Source organism: Hydractinia symbiolongicarpus, chromosome 6 (genome assembly GCF_029227915.1).
Source record: "Hydractinia symbiolongicarpus strain clone_291-10 chromosome 6, HSymV2.1, whole genome shotgun sequence".
Classification (NCBI taxonomy): domain Eukaryota; kingdom Metazoa; phylum Cnidaria; class Hydrozoa; order Anthoathecata; family Hydractiniidae; genus Hydractinia; species Hydractinia symbiolongicarpus.
The window spans coordinates 32284506-32306565 of NC_079880.1; the positions used below are offsets into that span (position 1 = coordinate 32284506).

The 22060-nt window shown below is 39.9% G+C and overlaps 1 protein-coding gene across 5 annotated transcripts in view; it reads right to left on the bottom strand.

The window, feature by feature from the left end:
• Positions 1-11021: 11021 nt before the first annotated feature.
• The window catches only part of LOC130646899 (fibropellin-1-like), a 36769-nt gene continuing 25730 nt past the window's right edge, over positions 11022-22060 (bottom strand). For 3 of the 5 annotated variants that reach the window (XM_057452556.1, XM_057452557.1, XM_057452555.1), the window contains one exon: positions 19014-20037. In XM_057452556.1, coding sequence (XP_057308539.1) covers positions 19037-20037 — 1001 coding nt within the window. In that variant the 3' untranslated portion in view covers positions 19014-19036. Of the gene's footprint in view, positions 11531-13710; positions 14712-19013; positions 20038-22060 lie in introns of those variants that run through there. The other 2 variants (XM_057452559.1, XM_057452558.1) reach the window with 2 other exon arrangements.

The following is a 22060-nucleotide window of genomic DNA, read 5'->3' on the forward strand; positions in this document are numbered from 1 at the left end:
TTCGTCACTACGAGGAAATTTTGTAAAGCTCTTTACAAAAGTTTTAACCCAAACGTGCCTTCGGTCGTTTAAAACAGTAGATGGCTTTTCCTTCGTTGTAGTTGTTATGAGATCTAGAGTCCATCACCCCCGATCGGGACACCTCAGATAAAGACTTCTTTTCATCTACTATTTTTCCAAGGGCAAGTCTCCAACTAAATAAATGAGTGAATCTAACCAAGTCATAACCAAGAAGAATGAGGGTCGTGTTGCTGCTGGCAAGAGACTTGATGAATGGAATCGCAAGAACAAGGCTGACTTACAGAAGAACTTGGGCAAAAGTACTTCGCAAGAGGGTCAGGAACCTGTTGCAAGTCCCCATAAGTTCAGTGTATATCTCTATGGCGCAGCAGGTATTTCCGTACTTGCCGCTTGCGCGGCAGTCTATTACATACGTAAGAAGCCTGCTGAAACGCCTAGCGTCTCCACAGGTGCGCCAGCAAAAAGGCCGTCTCAACCCACGCAACGCGATCGCCTGGCGGCCGTGTCAGCGGAAGTCCCGTCTCCGCAAGAGCGTCATATCGACATTTTCAAGATGCGATAACCTATAATAAATGAGCAGCAAAGAGTATGAGAAAGAAGTCGTCGATGTCGATTCCTTGTGGGAAGCTGTCAGACTAGTATCCTATACTATTGTCTTAGCGCTAGGCGCGAAAAAGGCTCTGGGAGTTTCTAGACCCGGGGCCAAAATGGACATGGAAGACGGCTTGAAGCTCGCTGGATATATGACAGGAGCGATATTATTCGACGATTATGCGATAAGACAAAAGTGGTATAACCGTTCCATGATGCCTACAAAATAGTTGACCAACGAGAAGACTATACCAACCAATGTGGGCAGGCGAGAACATTAGAAAAGGCTTCATCTCTAAGTAAGCGCCCTACAAGTTTGTGTATGCCCCGGGGCATACAGAATAAAATGGACATTGTCAAAGACCCGCATACAGCAATCTTCACTGGACCGACAAGCTGTGGAAAGACGCAGCGTGTCCTGAATTTGATTGAGAACGAGTACAAGCACCATTTCGACAATATTGTCATTCTCTGCCCTACAATCCGCTAGAACAAGACCTATCAAGAGAGATCCTCGCTATGGAGGGATGACTACGTGTTTCTGGTGGAGCCCAAGGAGCAGCTGTTCGAATGGATCCAAAAACTGTCGTCATTGCTGGCGGGCGAAGGGACGTTGTTTATCGTTGACGATATGATAGCCGACGAGAGTCTCGACAAAACTCGTGGTGCGTTGCTAGAACTAGCTGTTTCGGGTAGACATCGCAAACACAGTCTCTGGGTACTAACACAAAGATATAAGAAGATTCCAATAACAGTAAGGGATCAAATGAAACAGCTTTTTGTCTGGTATCCGAAGAATCGGAAGGAGTTTGAGCTCATTCATGAAGAGAACGATGTAATTCCAAGTAGGGAAGAAATTTCCATTATTAAGGCTCAGCTCAAGCATGCTTGCTTGTACGTAAGACTGGAGCATCCTAGAAGTTACAAGATAGTTGGTTAGACTCTTGATATATAAGAAAAGATAGATAATGAGAGCGTAATTAAAGCTGTGTATCAAGCTCTTTTGAGAGCCCACAGCAGACTCATAGATGCTGTGAATGATGACGATGACAGCAAACTGGTAAACAAGACTCGGGATATTGAAGAGTTATGCAAAATATATACATGGCTTCCTCAGCTTGGTGTTCATTATTGGACCTCGTAATTTTGTGACTTTTTTCGAATCACAAAAAACTGTGGTTGAGCCTTGGCGTGTATAAGAAAGATGTCTTGTCTTGTTGAATTTAACAATACCAAGCTACATACCGCAACCATCAACGGTCGCCCTTGGACTCGTGCTAAAGAAGTAGTACAAGGCGCACTGGAGTACAAAAAAGACACATCTGATACCATCCGCAACCACTGTAGTCAGGAAAATTACACTCAAAAGTGGTAACTGAGCGGTTCCTCCGGTACGGCGGAATTTGTGAAATGGCAATCCGATTCTCAAAAATACGACCTCTACATCAATGAGGAGGGTATGTATGAGCTGGTGTTTGGAAGCCAGCAGCCCAAAGCGAGATGGTTCAGGAAATATTGCTGCAGCACAATGTTCCCAAAAATCCGTGAGCAACTACAGCTCAAGACCATCGAAGAGCAACGTCAAGCGGCGCTGGCTCTGCTCAACGACGACTTGGAGGATAAAGATCGTCAAATTTTTACCCTAGAGGAAGATGTTGACGACAGAGATCGAACGATAGCCGTACAAGAGCAAGAAATCACAGAACTACGACAGCGAGCCGTTCCTCACCTTGAAGACCCTAGAAAGGATAACGGGATGGTTATAATCCAAAAGAATAACAACGATGAATATCCGTATGTCGCTATATGTGGGCAACAAGGCTATGTAGCGCAAAAGATTCGCAACAAGTTAACAGATCACCCCAACGGTCAAATCGTCGTTCTTGCAGAAACTCCAAATGCCATTGTACATTACAACTGGCTCCGAGAGCGTGGATGCATCAAAGTAAATCCCGAACGTCCAAGGCACTTTCGATTAGGTCGTAATTATACACATCAGAGATTGATGGAGCTTGCCGAGATCTAGGATTTTTTTTGTAACCCGTGTCAGCGGAAGGGCGAAGCCCGTCTTGATAGATTACAAAAACACGACTCGGGATATTGAAGAGTTATGCGAAAAATATCCATGACTTCCTCAGCTTGGTGTTCGTTATTGGACCTCGTAATTTTGTGACATTTTGCGAATCCGTAGTTGAGCCTGGCGTGTATAAGAAAGATGTCCTTGGTCAGTAATTTTTTCGAAGACAGCAAAGTTCGTTCTTTGTACATTAAGGAAAGAGGCCAATGCCTCGTAGCCAAAGACGTGTGGAGAGCTGTCGGGTATAACGATAATCGTGATGGTAGAAAAGCTATTCAGGCACATGTACCGGAGAAGCATGTAAAGCGGGCCTGGGAGGTTAAAAGTGCCGCAGAAGACAAGGGGGTCGATATCGACCCCCTTCATTCAGACACGATGTTACTGACAGAACCCGGTCTCTATTGCTTCCTTTTAAGGTGTAAGAAATCCAAGGCAGAACCATTTTTGGAATGGGTTGTTGAAGAGGTGCTACCCAAAGAAATGCGAAAGCTTGCCGCAACCATCGAAGAAAAAGATATAGCCCTGGCGCTCCTTGCGGATGATCTCGATCAAAGGGACGTGACCATTGCCAACCTAGAGTACGACCTCCAGGAGAGGGACGAAGAAATCGTTGAACTACCAGAAAGACACGTCCCGCATCGACATCAATATGACAACGTGCTATGTGTGGTTGACAAGAACCATCCTCATGATAAGCATCCCTACTACATGATCAGATATCAGCGTAGACAGCTGGGCAAGAGCATGGGCATACTGATGACAAAGTACCCCGGGGGCACTATACTCGGGAGATGTGACGATCCTAACGCGATACACACCTGGTGTCGGTTTAAGGAGGACACCCTAGGGTCTGCGAACTCTTACAAAAACCACTTTACCCTGCCCGACGATGATACGCGTGAGTTGTTTGAGGGAATGTTCGACATTGACATGGTGTAAGCGCGCACATTTTTTTGTGGTTATACAAAAACCACAAAAAGACACACCTGATAGACGCTGCTTGACCACTTCGGCTGTATGTTAAAAGGTAGATAAATGTCAAAGAAAAATGGAGGCCTATGTAGATAGCTTGCAACTTAGAAACTTTTACGATATTCAGGTACCTGTGCTGAGATGCTGCATCAAGGCAGGATCTACTACCGGTTATTGTTCACAGTTTTTGGAAAATTTTAGATTTAGAAATGGACCATACTACGAGGGGTTTGTATATCCAGATGATGACGAGCTTCTAGACAGAGTAGCATCGGGTGAAAAGCCGTGGGCAAGAATTCCCTGTGAGGAGGAAGATGAGGGGATCGAGGTTGATATTGAAGACCGGGATTTGCATATTGTTTCCGCTGAGGTGAACAAGTGGGGCATGTTCTGCTACGAGATTATCAAGGATAAGGACTTAAGGCTTTCGGATCTGGCGGACTTGGAGAAAATTGGCGACATACTAAACATTCAAATCGATGACAGGGCATTGGTTGACATCATCGACTCTGATAGCGAGCCAAATGTTTTCAAGGGAATCGTCTATGGCTATCCATTCTATACCCTACATCCTTATGATTATACCCGCCTTCATCCGATTGACTCCAACGACTCTGAGGACTCCGAGGATGACTAAGACTTTATGTTGGTAAGTATTATTGTGAGCCACAGGTTCACATTAACCACGCTTATACAATGCCAACTGGGCAAGTCCCCCGCTGCGGGGAACTTGATGAAATGGCCATCTGGCTCGTGAAATTTACCATTCTTTTACATGCTCCGGAGGTACTTCAACATCTTCCGGCACCAGCATCAACTCCTCTGCCACAAAGCTTCGATCAGGCCCATCTGCCAAATAGTACAGGAGACGGTTGTTTGGTTGCTGCTTGATGCGATCCAACCTATACGTCTTTTTGCTCCACCAAGCGTCCGTTGCACGTCTTTTCGCATCACCATGCTCTTCTCCCGGCTGTAGCAGGTACAAGTAAAGACCGTCCTCAGGTAGAGGCTGTTCCTGTTGGTACTCCTGGTCCTTCGTAAGCGGTACCTCATCCATCTTGATCGCTTTTGAAGGTTTCATGCCGATCATGACAGTTTTGGTGTTATTCATGCTTTTGACGATAGTGTACAGATGTTTGACCCATGTGGTACTAGTCTCTTCAGAGACCAACTCTTGTGCATCCTGGGACTTGAACAGTCTCTCCGCGAGCACCTTGTTATAGGACTCGACAAAGGCTGTGAAAGTATGGTGGCACTTGGTAGTTGCGCGCTTGAGTTCGACGCCCTTACCCTCTAGCAGCTTCGTCACATCTGACTTGAAATCACTACCGTTGTCGCACTGGAAGATCTTCGGATAGCGTAAAGGTCCTGCCTTGTAAATATCCTTGATCATGTCAGCGACTTCGCTGGCTTTCTTCGTTCTCAATGGCCTAGCTACCTTCTACCTTGAAGCCACGTCAATACCTGTTAGAATATACTTGTACGTATTACCATACAGCTTGTCATGTGGCATGTACAGGAGATCAAACTGATGCATTTCATTAGGTTTTTTAATGGTAAAATGCGGGTAGTTAATACGTTTTGCCCCTCGAATATGTCTGAGCCATAGGAGCTGGCGACTTAGCCAATGTATAATTTTCTTTTTAGGTAGTCCACTCTGCTCAGCGAGTAATTTAACAGCCTAAATACTGCTTAGCTTTTCCGCTTCTTCCTGAGTAACGATATGCTTTGCTTTTGACATCCTGTTTATTACATGTCGAAAACACATATAACCAGGCTCTGAAATGTACACAGCTCTACCGTCGTGGTAAGGGGCGAAGTCGGTACCGTCAAGAGGTACCAACTTTACCTCCCCTAAGCTTGACCTGTAAGCCTGTTTTACTTGCTCATATAACCGCTAGGCGAACTTGTACACTGCAAAACCAAGGAGGGCTAAAGATCCAACGATGAACGTCAGTTCGCCGTCCTGTTGTTGCTTGAAAGGTGTGTAAAAATCGGATAGTTTTGGAGCTTTTTCGATCGTGGCGATATAGTACTCCCTCATGCCTTCATCGAGCTCCTTCAAGCTCTCTCCAGCTTGCCTTTTAAGCTCTCGTTGTAGTTATACCAATCAATCTTTGCTTGTCTGTCACGGACCCACTGTTGCTGAGCTGCTTGAAGTTGTTCAATTGCTTTATCATGTCGTTTCAGTTCTTCTTCGCCATGGCCTGACAGCTTACTGAACAAGAAATTTGATCCACTAAAGGCTAATGCATTAATCGCAGCACCAGCCACAAGAACACCGATGGTTGCCATTTATTTTCAGTATTCCACAGAGTGATAATAGCCGTCTAAGATGTTCAGCTGAGCATCCTGAAGTAGGAAAACGTAGCATTTAATATCACCGGTCCCGTCAGCTTTTTTCGTCATATGCAGGGTTATACCGTCGCTTAATCTTTGCAAAGGTCTGCCAGAACCGTGTAGGGTATGGTTCGGACTACTGCGGAAGTCATTGAACAGCGCATAACGTTCAGTCATGAACTGCCCAATCGTTACCACCGAATCGTGGCTACCGAATAAGTTTACGATCTGCTCGAGGTGATCTTTCGGGAGCATCGCGTGCGTGTAGAGTTCATTCGGCTCACCCTCAACAGTAATCGAGATTTTTTCGATCTTTGGGTTATAAAACACCTCGTTAGCGCCCGAGTAAGCCTTCACTTTTCCAAGGTCTACAAAGAGCAGTAAAACGCCTTTCAAACTTTTTGCAGGCGTATCAATTTGCAAATTGTAACTTGTGTCAGCCTTTTTCATCGTGACAACCTTGCTACGGAGTACCCTTTCATAGGGTAGGGTGAGACGGCTGTATCTCGACATCATGGCACTTGCGAGCTCCTCGTTTACAACCTTGTCAAATTCTAGTGCGATATTAGTGATCTTATAGGCAGCATCAACTGGTTTGGCTGCCGTAGACCCTGAAGCTGGGGTACCTTGATCTTTGATCACGTCACCGTACGATGCAAAATGGATCACAAACTGTAACCTATCGTGTAGTCCTGGGTGGTAGAACGGTAAATCTCGTGTCAATTCAAACATTTTTCCTAGAGGAATACAAAACGTGCTGCCATAGGCTGCGACGATCGCTTTTTCCTCATCCGTGCCTACATGATCAGTCGCTTTTACCTGTAGGGCGCGGATTGTACCGTCGTTAGGATTAATTTCCTCTAGAATCAAGTTGTTTTCCCGATCAAACTTGGGCAACCATAGGTCCTTGTAGGTAGCGAGCACCCTGTAGTCGCTAATATTTTGCACCTCGTTGCCATCCAATGTGATACGAAGATTTTGCACCAAGAATTTATCTATATTGCTGACGATAGTGCGCTTCTTGTTTGTTCCCGTAAGTTCCAGATCGAAAAGTAGTTTCATACTGCCTGAAAAAATTACATCGTTCTTCCTCATATTTGGGAAGTCAACATACAAGTCCTCGTTCTGATTAATCGTACTAGGCACATGACATACTTTTACACGTTGCCTCTCCCCTTTCATACCCATCATGGTTTTAACCCCCGCGTAGGGGTCGATTTTAGTTCCGTATATGCTACTCATGCTTTATTATTAGCTGATTTTCGTTTCAAATAAATGCAATGCCGATTAATCCAATATACGAAGGAGACGACTTTACGCCAGAGGAAAACATTCCAGACTAGGATGGATCTTTCAGTAGGCCTGATGCCAGCTCCACGCTAACGCCAGAGCAGAGTCAATCGCCTAGCGCCTCAGCACAAGACACCACAACAAGACAGAAGGAAGAGCTACTAAAATCAAAGGTCGACGATCTTTACGAACACCTTGGTGAGGAGCTGGGGCTGCCAATCGCGAGATATTACAACGAGTTTGAGGCACAAGGAAACCAGCTTCTTTTCGATGGCATAGAGATCACGAAAAGACATGGTGAATTAAGGAGCGTTGCCGAGATACGGAGGAGGTTAGGTACAAATCGCTTGCAAGCCATGGGGTTTACCGACTATACTACACAAAACAAAGGCAGTAAAGTAATGCCCAGAAACTCCTTAACGAGATTGTTCACGTTGATCGCCTAGCGTCTCAGCAAGAGAAGGCCGATGATATCGAAATGATGCCGCTGCTCGAGAATGTCCTTGATGAAACGGAGAGCCTGATCGATAGCCTAGCGGCCGTGTCAGCGGCTCAGCATGAGCAAGGCCCGTCTCAGCAAGAGACTCCCTTTGGCGGCAGCGAAGCCTTCACAGAGCGTGAAAGAAGAGGGCTCAACCTCGAGCTTCAAACGCTAAGGGGTAACCTGAAGCACTTGAAAAACAAGATGATTGGACCGCGCATATTTCAGCACATTTTGAAATTCGGCAATTTCCTTACCCGTGTCGCTAGGTCTAATTATCACATCCTCAAATGTCGTCAGGTACAGACGTTGAGCATCAATTGCGCTGTCTTGATTTCCAATGATTCCAGATCTTGCATTTGCCTGGCTTTCGAGAATTAGGTAGGCATAGAAGCGCACGCTTTGGGATAACCGTTCAATACCAATACGAGTGAGGCCCTGGGATTTTTCAATGATCCAGCGACTCCACGAGTCCTCGTCAAGATAGCTGGGGCCTGAACCAGGATAATCTTTGCGATGAAGTTGCCAACTACTGAAGATGGTTTCGTTCCTCCACTCCTGCTCACTACCAGGTACTCCAAACTCGAGAGCCAGTTGCTGGAGTTTTTGTTTGTTGAACGGGTTGTTTAGACGTCGAAATCTAACTGAGCCCGGTAGAGAAATGTCAAGCTCCGATAGAATTTAACGGATTTGGAAATAGGCGTGAAATCGATACACGGCACGAACCATAGGCAACTCGGAGGTAAAATGCTGCATGGAAATACCGCAAGCAGATTTTGCACAGTAGGTAGTCAGAAAACGAAATCGAAAATACAAATGGCTGCAATAAATAGACGCTTGCTTTTACTAATTTTGCTGCGAAGAAGATTATTTAGAGCAAGGCAAAGCAAGCGATGTTGGGTTCGTAAAATATTTTCTGAACGTACTTTTAAAGGTGAATATCATGTGGTCATTCAAGAAATGAAATTGTTTGACCATGAGTATTTTTTTAAACAATTTCGCATGTCACCAACCCGGTTTGAGCATTCGTTGTCACTGTTTGCTCCAATTATTACAAAATGTTCATTGCCCAGGGAGGCAATTAGTCCGTCAGAAAGACTTTGTTTAACATTACGCTATCTAGTGACTGGTGATTCTCAAGTATCCATTGCATGTAGTTATCGCGTAAGTTCGACATCAATTACTCGCATACTTGCAGAAACGTGCGAAGCTCTTTGGACAATGTTATTGAGAGAAGGCTACTTTATCCCAAAAGTTTGAAGAATTATGGAACTTTCCAAACTGCGTAGATGCAATTGATGGTAAACACGTTATGATGCAAGCACCTGCATCATCTGGCTCTACTTTTTTTAATTATAAAAAGCATCACAGCATAGTTCTGTTAGCTGTAATGCCACTTACGAATTTACGCTAGTGGACGTAGGTCAGTCAGGACGGAATAGCGATGGAGAAGTGTTTTTAAATAGTGACCTTGGAACGGCAATAAACGATCAAACGTTGGGCATTCCTAATGCAAGAATACTTCGTGGAACTCAAGAGAATTTCCCATATGTTTTTGTGGGCGATGCAGTTTTTCGAAGCAGTGAAACGTCTTTCAGGAAATCCAGCTCAGCAAAAAAATTGCATATTAGCAGCTTTTTGTTGCCTGCCCCTGAACGTGTCATCTTCTCTCTTCGTTGAAGGCACTTCCGATAGTTGTCATGCAACTTCTCCCATTCCTTTTTCAGATATTCCACTTAAATAAAATAAACTTCTTAAGATATAGCTACTATTTGTAAAAATAAAACCCACGAAAAAATTAAAGAAATATCATTAATTCGTGGAAATTTGAAAGTACATGTATAGCTAGACAGCTACAACTGAAAAATAATTTTTTAGTTTTGTATAAACTAAGCAAAAAAGGTAGCTAGTAGCTAAGCTAGCTTAACATCAATGTCTCCCAATCTTTTTGAAATTTCCACCCAGGACCTTATTTTTCCTTTGTCTGTGTATTCTGTCAAGTACACTTTCCATATGCACGAGTACTCTGGCATTAGCTTTACTAACCTTTTATGCACAGAGAGTTCTTCACGTTCTTCTTCACAAGTAGATTTATCAGCAAGATCTTGCTGCTGTTCTGAGTCATCAGCATTCTCTTGGGCACTTGGAACTGAAGGACTTGCAATTCCAGAAACAATGCCAGGACTTATAACGCCAGAAAAGCGTTGTTGAAAACAAGATACAGGTGATGGAAGGGGAGATGTAACTGTGGCACTAGCTGCTGGTGCTTAAGGGATCATCACAGCAGAACGAACAGGATATCACACACGTATCTGCGGTGTTCTTGGTTGTCCAATGCTACAAATTCTCTGTTGTCGCTTCACATGCTCCACAAACAACTTGTTTCTTAAAATCATTTCGTCTTCCCTTGAAGTTTCATCACTACTAGTGTTGTTTGCCATTTTGTTGTTTGTTTACTCTACATCTAGCAATTTCAGCTACCATTTTTGTCCAATTTAAGTCGAGTTGATTGGTTGAAAATATTTTTTCCGCCGTAAAGAAAAAAAAGTTGAAAATTTTCAACTTTTATTTTTGTTCCAACTTTTTCAGCGGCAAAAAAAGAACCACCTCTTTTTTGATATACTGTGCATGTGCAATTCGGAAATTTTTCTTTTCCGCGGAAAATTTTCCTGAGTGGAAACGGGCCTTTAGTTCTATTGTTACTGGTACACCGTAATTTATTTGAACTTCACCCTTATACATTAAAACACACCCTGTAGCTACATACACCATCTTTGCACCATATGCAATAAACCTATCCATATTTCCTTATACAGAACTTCTTATCTATATCTGCATTACCTATACCTTGATCATCCATAGTTCGATTACTTATATCTTGATTAATCCATACTTCGACTAACCACGATTCAAATTAATATTTTATTGATATGGGATTTTTCCATTCAAAAACAGTGAAAAAAAAACACCGTAAACAGCAAAATTATACCATTCCGGCAACTTTAGTATTTTTGTTTTACATGGCAAGGCGTTCAGTACTGTGCTGTTCGGTACTCTAATCTTAAGTCTTAATATCCCCAAACCCGAGAAAAAGTAAAAATGTCAAAATACTATTGTTTGAACCAGTAACATATACACACGCTTAATCAATGTATCTATGATTTCCTTATAAGAACCCTCCGAAATATGGCGCTTTTCTGTAGTTACTTTTTTTTCCATCTAGCGATGGCGTAAGATAATACAACAATGTAACAACTGAAGTATGTTTTTAAAATCCAGATAATCCAACCGCGTCAAATCTGTCCTCAAGAAACTGTTTTTTTGTGTTTAAAACGTTTTAAGACCATTGATCTGCGCATACCACTCATTTCTCTGCATTCGTATTTAATGCGTGCGTATTTTTTGACGTGTGGACAGAGCTCTGTATCAAAGTACAAAGATGAACCCACTAGTGAACATTCTTGATAACCTTGACACACTTCAGAGACTTTTCTGTATGCGTAATCATGATCAAACGGAGAACACATTTCTTTGTCACTTTGCGATGACAAAGGATCGTCAACTTGGCAATCTATTTTATTATCACGTCCCCAGAACGCATCGCTCACCCGAATGCCTTCGTAATCGTTACATATGATGTTGATTGGTTCATCCTGACATGCTATTGCTGTATTATTCGATCCTTTTAGCCAATTGGAAAGTCTCCCTCTGTGAAACACATAAGTTTGTGGGAAAATAACGAGCACTGTGAAGAACGTCTATAGATAAAAGTAAATAAATAAATACTTATAATACAGTAAGATACAGCGAAAAACAAGAAACAATTATACGTGAAGTGTTTAGTACATGCATGGTACATGTTAGCAGGAATCACAGATCACTTAGAATCAAAGGAGTCAGGAGTTTGTTAGTAGATTCTTAAGAAGGTTCTAATTCTAGTGACGAAATTCAAGTGTTTACAAGCAATCCGTCTATAAGCAATAAACATTTAAAAAATTTGTTTAAATATCTTTTCAATGAAAAGTTTTTGTGGCAGGTATTTGATAATGCTGTATTTCTCTCCATAACTGCTTGATATCTCAAATTGTTGAGCCTCCTCTGTTCTTGTAAAAATTTCAATACCAAAATACTTAGTAGTTGTAACAACGTTGAAGAACTCACGAGAACTGCATTCAAGGCTGAAAAAAGCGCAAGCTGTCTCTTGTTGGAAGCCATGTTTAAAATGAATCTGTGGGATGAAAGTTCATAATTCAGCATGTATTTGAGAATGGTTTTCATTTCATGCCGGCATGAAATGAAACTCATTTCATGCCGGCAGGAACGCTCTGTGTGAACCAAAAAATTTTCATGCCGGCATGAAATTTCATGCCGGCATGAGTTTCATGTCGGGTACGTGTAAACAGCCCCTAATAAGGCAGAGATTAAAACGTTTTCCCTCATTAAACATGTTTTGAAAACGTAGCACGCAATTTTAGTACGCAGTCATGCTATAAACTATGCTAATTTCTCATTTATGAAACCTGTGTAATAATCTCAAAATTCTCAAAAACTTGAAATAAACAGATTTAAAAGTATTGTATTGTATTGTATTTACAACGGCATACAAAAATTACTTACAGCAATACAGTCCGCAAACATTATCAGTGAAAGACGGTCTCAGTTATTTTAGCCTCATGTTGCCCATGCGCTTGGCGTGTTTTTAAACTCGTGTTCTGTATGATGCATTCTTAACGCTTGAATTCACAAAAGTATTTTTGCAACTCAAAAACTGTTTTGAATGTGATAATAAAGATTTAAACTAAATTTTTTGTGAGAAAAATTTGACACAAAGAGCAACCCAAATCTTTATTAGGTCCCAATTAAGCAAGAAAAGTCAATTCAATAAATGTACGGTGGAGTCAGTTTCAGTAACACGACGTCTGTTTTTGCAGACAGACAGAATACAGCTAGTATTAATATAGGGAGGTGTGTGAAGAATCTTAGGTTAGGTCGCATTAGGTTTGAATAAATCTTAGATAAAATCGCGCAGACGTGGTGAGTGTTTTTTTTTACCTCAATTCCATGATTGATATTTCTTAGGGGCCGGTTACGCGTACCCGATGTTTAAACCATAGTCATAAGAAAGAGAGATAGTCTGGGCATTGCAGCAAGTACGCTTCGCTCCCCGTATCGAGGTTGTGTTCCAGAATTTCCTCATACCCAGTCTATTTTAGCGTGTACGAAATAAAACTTTTTAGCGGCAAAATTCAACATTCGTTTGTTGACATTACGTCTTTTAGAAATGCGGAAGATGTCTAAAAGACGTCTTTTAGAGCTCTTTGTGCCGGCTGGGTCATTACTGTGCTATACTTTAAACGTTGAGATTGAATGCAATGTTGTTCTTGGGGCAAATTGTTCTATATATGGCTGCTCGAGTTCCAGACGTAAAAATTGTACGATATTTGGATTACCCAAAGGAAATGACATATATAGATTCTCTTGGAGGGAAAAACGTGTAGCTGTTATCACAAGCAAAAGATGCAGTGGTGGACAATCTTTTAAAGACACAAATTGAAAATTGCACCCTTAAATTTGTGAAAAACATTTTTCTGAGCAACAAATTGTTCAAAGTAAATTAAACTTACTAGGAACCAATTCTAGATGACTTCTTTTGCTATAGATGAAAAGAGGAAAAGAATGGTACCTGGTTCGATACCACACCTCAATTTACCACAAACAACTTTGCCTGCAACCAGGTAAAACATAGTTATAATGTACATATATCACACTAATCTTTCAATTTAAATATTGTATATATTCCCCTTCCCTTTCAGTACACTCAAAAACCAAGACCTGCTGCAAACATTGCTGCCAAAAAAAGTGTTGCAAATCATATTTCAACAGCAAAACCAACATCACATGATTTTTTTCGTTAAAGCGAACTTTTCATAAATTGGTTTAAATCTGATAAATTCACGATTTTTTAGTATTGCTTAGTTTAATAATTATAAAGAGTTACATAAACAGTTACATAAAGAATCAAAGTCTATGAAAGAAATTTTCAATGGTTGTTTGTTGCTTTTTCGATTCTTGACATTTATCGCATACTAGATTGAACTGCTCCAGATGCCTTCTCATATTGAATGCTACCTCTTCCTCCTCAAAAAGACTGCATTCCTGAAGTAATTCCATAGCTACGTATATTTCAGATCATCGTTAGTATCGTTAGTATCGTCATCTACGTTTGGGGTTTCCCTGTACTGACCTAAAATTTCTATGTCGTCAATCAGTACAGACTCTGGTACAACTAGATTTTCATCGGTGTCAGTATAATGTTCGGCAGTTGCTTCATCAGGAACCAATGATTGGTCAAGTAATCGCAGCTCATTCAAATCGGATTGGAGTGATTTAAACGGATCATCTATTTCTTCTATTGCATCTGCTTAGGCATACTTGGAAATTCCACCACGTTTAAAACAATTTTGGACTGTATCCTTGGTAACTCGGTTCCATGCTTGCATCTAAAATGCTTATCTTTGGTAATTCTTGACCACTTTCAATGCGATTGATGTATAACTTAATAACAGCGCACCTATATTTCGCCTTTAACGATCTAATCACTCCCTGGTCCATTGGCTGTAATTTAGAGGTTGTATTAGGAGGAAGGAAATCAACTCTAGTGCCTGGAGTCCCTCGACATGAGGGTGCGCAGGACAATTATCAACTATTATTGGAATTTTCCTTTCTTCTTCGATCATTTTTCTGTCCAGTTCTGTAAGCCAGCGTGTGAAAATATGACTATCCATCCAACTTTTTGCTTGATTAGTGTACTTACATGGCAATGATTTGATGTGCTTAAAGCAACGAGGTTAGCACTTTTTCCGATAACAAACATGGGAAGTTTTCCTCCCAATGCATTCGAAGCAGCAAGACCAGTGAGTCGTACTTTACTTGATTTTCCTACAAAATACAAAAATAGTTTACGTTAAAAGAAAACCCTCTAGTGCCTTTTTCTTGCCTAAAAGAATTGGAATTCAAACAGTATTTCGGCAACACAGAATTTTATTTCAAAGCATAAATACGGTTTAAACTGACAAAGGAACACTGGCAATAGTTTCTTTAAAATGAATGAACAGAAAATAATTTTAATTATTTGTGTGCAAAATGAGCTTCCAATAATAAAGTTGGAAGAATATAGACTGACCAGTCATATAAAGGGATATCACGAGTACAAAGGCATTTGGAAACCAGAGTTTGGTGATGTGCTCAAGACAAGAAGAGAACCAGAAAACAAATCCGATAAATTCGCGGTGGCAGTGATAAGAGAAAGACCTGGTAATTGGCCACTTAAAGAAGGGAAAGAGTGGAAAATTTGCAAAACTTTTTTCCTACTTCTGAAAGAATGAATGCAGTTCTTGTGAAGTTATTATCAAAGAAAAACCTATCAATTTTGGAGATGGAGAAGGGATGCAAGTACCGTGCGAGTTAGTAATCACTGGCTATACAATGTGTTTAGATATTCTTAAAAAAGAAGTGTAGGAGAAAACACGAAATAAATCAATTCTTGCCTCCAGTACATATTTCTGCTTTAAACTCCATTGTCTTGGTTGGAAGTGGTTGATAAAAAAGCCTAAATTCGTCTGCGTTATAAATGTCTTTTGGATCGTATCTTGACAAGATTGTAGGCAAGTAAGTTTCCAACCATGAACTGGTCATCTCAGGTGTTACAGATTTTTCTTCTCCGGCAATAGCTTTGAAAGACACATTAAATCTTGTTTTCCATCTTTCAAACCATCCATTTGAAGCCTTAAATTCCTCAATTTGGAATTCCTTTGCATAGCCTATTACTTTCTCCTTAACAACTGTCCCATTGACTGGTCAGTTGTTTGCTTGCATTTTTTTAAACCAAGTAAATAGTGCTTTCTCTAAATCATCATTCTTCCGGATTCTCATATTCTTCCTTTTCGAGCTAACTTCACCGGACTTGAAAGCATTTTTGATCTCATATTTTTTTAAGCCATGTCGATAGTGTATTTCTAGGAACGTCATACTTTTCGGCAACTTTAGATGGCTTAATACCGGATTCAATTTCTTTGATAGCCTTATATTTTTTACCGAGGCTCACCCTCTTTCTGTTAGCAGCCGACATTTTTTAAACAAAAAATATGTAAACAAACAATTGAATAAAATTCAAAGATTGAATTTCGAATGCCGCTGATTCGATTTTGGTGACTCGAAGCATTCAGATTCTAAAATGTGGTACTATGGGCCGTGCAAATCTAGTCAACTTTTTGAGCAACATTACCTGTCAACATTTGTTGATGAACATGATGACTCGATTTGCTATGGGTATCAACATCTAAAAATGTTGATCAACATTTATTAACTTTTTTATAAATGTTGATCAACATTGTTGACGAGTTTTGTATGTTGCTACGATATGCTATAGCCATTAACAACTCTGGCAACATTTTTCAGTATTTTCAAATCATTTAAATTGCAAATTCGAATGTTCTAGCACGCATTTGAATGTTTTTGTTCGAGTGTATAGACGACTTGCATGAAAGTAAAATCAAAGCATAGAGATATATCCATTTTAAAAATGGCGGAAGTCACTGTTTCAGCTAATCCTGCCATTGCTGGTAAACAAAAATTTAAATGGAACGATGAATTAGTGGAGAAGCTGATTGACCTATACGAAGAAAAACACTGTCTCTGGGACATTTCAGATCGAAGCTACTCAAAAACAGATGTCAAGGAAAAGGTTCTCTCTAAAATAAAAGAAGAGATGGGCATCTATCACCCAACACCAGCAATAAACATGCTGAAGCTTTCCTCTCCGCCATTTTTTTAAAAAGGACAATAAATGGCCACGCTTCAGTAGAATGTAGTTGCTCACAATGTTGACGAGAATGTTGACAAGGGTATAGCAAATCTTATCAACATGTTGCTCAAAATGTTGACCAAAATGTTGACCAGAATGTTGATCGATTTGCCCCGGGCTTATTCGCTATTTCGAGGGTAAATCAGGCGTTGTGTTAAGATATTTTTGTTCGATATAATGAGGAATTCGTTAAAAGCGAGTTCGTTAAATAGAGATATTTTATGAGAGCTTTGTTAGCGAAAATCAAGGGACCGAGACATTTTGTTCGATATAATGAGGAATTCGCTGAAAACATGCTCCCTAAAACCAGGGTCAACTGCACACCTATGTAAATTCATTTTTATACTTATACAAATACTTCAAACAACACACCTGTTTTCTTTGGCTTTCTCAGTAGGTCGCTAGCTAGCCTTCTCTGAATAAATATTCAATCAGTTTTTTACTTCGCTTACTATACTTCGCTTCATCCCAAAGAGAACAAATGTATACAATTGTCTGATACATTTCCAATCAGTTCTCTTTGTGACGTTATATTATCGTACATTTTTCTTCTTCTTAAAAAATATTTCTGACAACAACAATAACTTTTTATACTCGACAACATCAGTTTTGTTTTTACATTTCAGATTCGAATTATTCATATTCGAAAGCGATAGTTTCTTTATAGAAGGAAGCAACCTCGATCCAAGAACACAAAGATGGAAAACATAAAAAAAGAGCTTTAAGCTAACTTTGTGATGAGTAAGCATTGACATGCCTTGTTTGTAATAACTTTTTGCAGAATTAATTTAAAAAAGAGACAACCTTCTTGGTCTCAGTTTTGACAAACAACTTGTTTCCGTGAAATACGGCGCGCACATGGTAAACAAGGGGTAAAATTAAATTATTTTATCCATAACGACCCCGTAAGGGTTATAAAACAAACAACAAATAAACCCCGTGTGACATTTTTTTTAACTTGGTACACTTTAGCGTAACGCCACGCTTTGGGAACACATTGTATGAGCCATAAGAAAGTGACTCGTGATTTTAGCACCGTCACATAGTTACTCACACAAGCGTATTATAATATAGGATAAATTGAATTGGTTTCACAATAATGTTGATAATATTATCTAGCTGTCTTGCTGACATTATTCCTCTAAACAGGACACAAAATACATGGGGTACACAAGCCCTTCTTTTTGCAATGAAAGCAAAAGTTAAATCAGAAAAATTGACAATTTCTTATATTCCATTATAATTATGAAAAACTAAATATCTGATATATATACAATAAAAAAATATTTTATGTAACATAACTTATTTGTAATATATTATTTCACTGAAATTTTCCCACCAAATTTCACGTCGTTTTACCTTCCGCAAAAAACAAGTTTACCTCGTATAAAGTGTAATAAGAAAGTTGTCTAGGATTTTTTTTTTTTTTTAAAGAAACTTTATTGAGTTTTATGATGTAGGTCTTTAAAGTTTTGCTAATTATGCAAAATTATTACATCATGAACTACCGCCAAACATGTAATTGCTGTTACCGAGCATAACTGTGGTAAAAAAATTAAAGTTTATGTAAGATGTTCAAAACACCAAACTGAATGACCAAAAAGCAAATACAACACCTCACTCAGAGCTAGTTCATGACGTTATGCATAATTAGTGGCACTACTAGGTTAAGAATTGTAAGAACTAACACAAATGTATAAAAATATACAAATACCTAGACAGCTTTTCAAGCTCTTTTATATAAAATTAATTTTTTTCGCGGAAGGTAAGCTTTAAGTAACAAAAATCAACAAATGGATTTTTGAAAGGGCTTTTATTTTAGAGAAAGTTTACTTGTATTATATGAAATGGTTTAGTCAACAAAATTGCGACACGACTGGTTGATTAAACTTATCCAAACAAATTGTTTTTTCGTATATTTGTTTATTGTGGGATACGAAAAGCGTTTAATTTAGCATGTCTTTTGTTCTCTATTGTTGTATAATACCGCATCAAATACTTTCTCCTGAAAGCATCTGTTGGAACAGAATATACAGTAGAATCTGTCTAACGCGGAAACCTCTATATCACAAACACAAACGCTTAAGACGGATTAATTAGTTTTTAGAAAAATCTCTAAAAAACGGAAATCTGTATATACATTCTTTCTTCAATGGTGTTCATTTTAGACAGATTCTATTATCAAATAATATGAAAGTCTCATGAATTAAATTGATCTAAAACTCATCAATCAGTATTTTTTTTAGGAGGGTGCACTTTTTTCTCAAGCAGTCATGTGTTACTTTCATAAGCAGTATACCAGCGTTTTAAGCAGATTTCCTTTATTGTTGGTGTTTACATGTTCTCGACACGATCAGATCTGTATCACTTTTTTTACATTTTCAACCGATTATGTCAGGTATTATGGTGAAAATATTTCTGACCTTTTACGCCTCACACCGCAGCATGCGAGTGGACAATCTGCAGAACATCTAGCAAAGCATATTGGCTTGCATTTACCGGTGTAATGTCTCGGTCTGGTAAGTTTTGGTTTTACTGACCTCGCAAATGGTGACGCTGAACCTCCTTTGGCATATTGGGAGACAGGTAAGGGTACGGGTAATACCTGGGGTGAACTGCGGACCGGTAGCACTGCCTGTGTATTGTGAATGGATGTCACATCTGAAACAGCTCCTCTTGGTTGATAGTTAGCATTTTGCATATACATACTATCAGTTGGACCGAATGATCTCAGCGTGGGTGAATGAGGTTCGTTAAAGGACTGTTCAGGAGTTGCTGAAATTGGAGGAGAGGGTGGTGGTGGTGAAGGTGGTTGTGAAGGTGGTGGTGAAGGTGGTGGTGGTGGTGGTGGTGGTGGTGGTGGTGGTGGTGGTGGTGGTGGTGGTGGTGGTTGTGGTGGTGGTGGTGGTGGTGGTGATTTTGAAGAAGACTCCGAAGATTCCATTGATGATTCTGAAATGCTATCTTTGGTGCAACACATCTCGGGACAAAACGACAAACAGTCAGAAGCACATATGGGTGGACACATGTCCTGGATAGAAAGAACAGGAGCTGCCTTTGCAGAAGGATGGGTTTTACTCTTTTTACAACAGGACAAAGGGCAAGGTGGTGTGCATGATGAATAACAGGAAGGATTACATGATGTCGAGTAGGTTGGGTATGATGGCGGTGGCGGTGGTGATGGAATTGGAGGAGGAGGAGGAGGAGGAGGAGGAGGAAAAGGAGGAGCAGGTGGTGGTGGTGGAGGGGGAGAAGCCGGTGGGGCAGATTGTATAAACACAGGCGGTGCTCGAACTGTTGTGCAACATGAGACAGGACACGATTCATCACAATGTGTGGCACATGCAGACGGACAATCCGAAGTATCATAGTTCACTGGCACTGGAACCACTGGTTTGTTTCCTAGGAAGAAAAATACGATTAAGAAAAACAACACAAAAAAGGATGCAGTCTAAAATTTGGATGAACTTGTTGATCAGCCTTTAAAAATAACAGATTTCATCTCTCTGTTGTTCTTTGTTAGAACTTCGAGAATAGAATACGCAACATCACATTGCTCGTCCATTCCACAACTATCTTAAAACTAATTTGAAACTTACTGCGGCAATTTAACATGTTTCATCCGAATTAGCCAAAGGAAGTGTCCAAACAGTAACCTTTTGTTTAAAAATATGCTTCTGCCATCAGTCCTTGACTTGGCAGTAAAAAAGCATGCTAACCATGATCAGTTATTCTGTTCACTTGAGGACTACGTATTGTTGTATCCTGACTAAAAAGAGGTCATTATTACCCCAGGCACAGATACTCCACTTACTGTGGCAAATTACAAAAAAGAACTGTGGAGGCCATATTCTAGATTGGATCTGTATATCTGTACTAGAACTCTGAAACAAAATTATGAACTTAATGCCATGGCAGCTGCATTAAAAGAACAATCACGGTAGGACATTAACGATGATGATGATTACAATGATTTCTGTAATGAAGAAGATAAATAGCAGGAAGGTAATAATGAAAGTCTACTAAATGTACCATCCAGCAGTTGAAACAATGAGTTGCCAGAAATTTCTATTTTTTTTAATTGGACAACTCCTGTTAGCGAATTATTTTGAAGATGCCCAATTTGTAACTAGAAATCCCCTTTCAATAAAATTGAACAACATGCATATGCCTGTCTACAAAACAAAGAATTGCAAGTTGTGTGGAAAATCGATTCAGGTGTGAAAGTGAAAATGAAAGGGGAATTAAAGTTGTTAGCTGCCAAAGCATGCACTTAGTATTGACAGAAATACTATTACAAATCTTATTAAGGCCAGTAGTGTTGTGCGATAAGGAGATTTGAGAATAACCGTTCGTAGGCGATTTAATTTCCAAGACTTCAACGACTTCATTTCTGTATGCTCTAAATGTATTGAATTTTTTATTGTTTTTAATTTCAAAAGAATCAGTGCGCGAGGTGCTCGACCGAGTCTTTTTCGCAAAAAATGATTAAATTCCATATTCACCGTTAAAGGGGCTACGGAACGGCTGTTGGTTTTCGACTTTAGTGACTTATACGAAAGTCGAGCTGATGGTGGTGAAAAACAAAAATGACTTTTTTTCCGGCATGTATGTAATTTACAAACTCGAACATATAGATATATCTAGTCTTGGTCATGTTTTCATCCAGAATGAGTCTTGCTGAAATAATTCTTTGTAATATACTTTTCAAAAAAAAAATATTGAACCAGCGAGCAAAGTGCGCTGGTCTGTTAATTGCGTAAAACGCGTTTGCCGGATTTTTAATATGTGCGCGGGATATACGGAATGTGAGCATTTTAACCGGTTAGTAGCCCCTACGTTCGTGGCTAACTTTTTTTCATGGAAATCCAACTGTAACACGCCGCAGGCACGTGAAATTTGTATGGAAAATGTTCCTAATATAAGTAAGTAAACATTGTTCGTAAAAACTTCAACAATACGTTTGAAAATAAGCGTTTAACCGTGATATTAATCTATTTTTACAAGCTTGAGTCTACCAATTTGATCATGAAAAAAAATATTTATAGATACGCGCCGGGTGAATGCCGACAAACTGTGTGGAAGAATGTTTATTTTAACTGATAAAACGAGATATAAACTTTCTTTTTTTGTTTACAAAATAATATAGCACGTGCTATCGTTGCTAATTATGCATTTGTAATAACATAGTTACAGATAGATAGATAGATAGATGTGCATATTTTACATGGCTAGCCTCACAAATATCGAGGGATATACCCTGTCTATTATTTCCAGGAGGGGCCATGGCTTAGATGGAGAGTCCTAGAGTATTTAATGCTCATTTTGAGCTACGCAGACCCAATTAGTAGGGCCCACGCTCTACTAGACAACTCCCGGCAACATCCAACGGCCCACACAGTGTGCCATCTCCCCAATTTCCCTC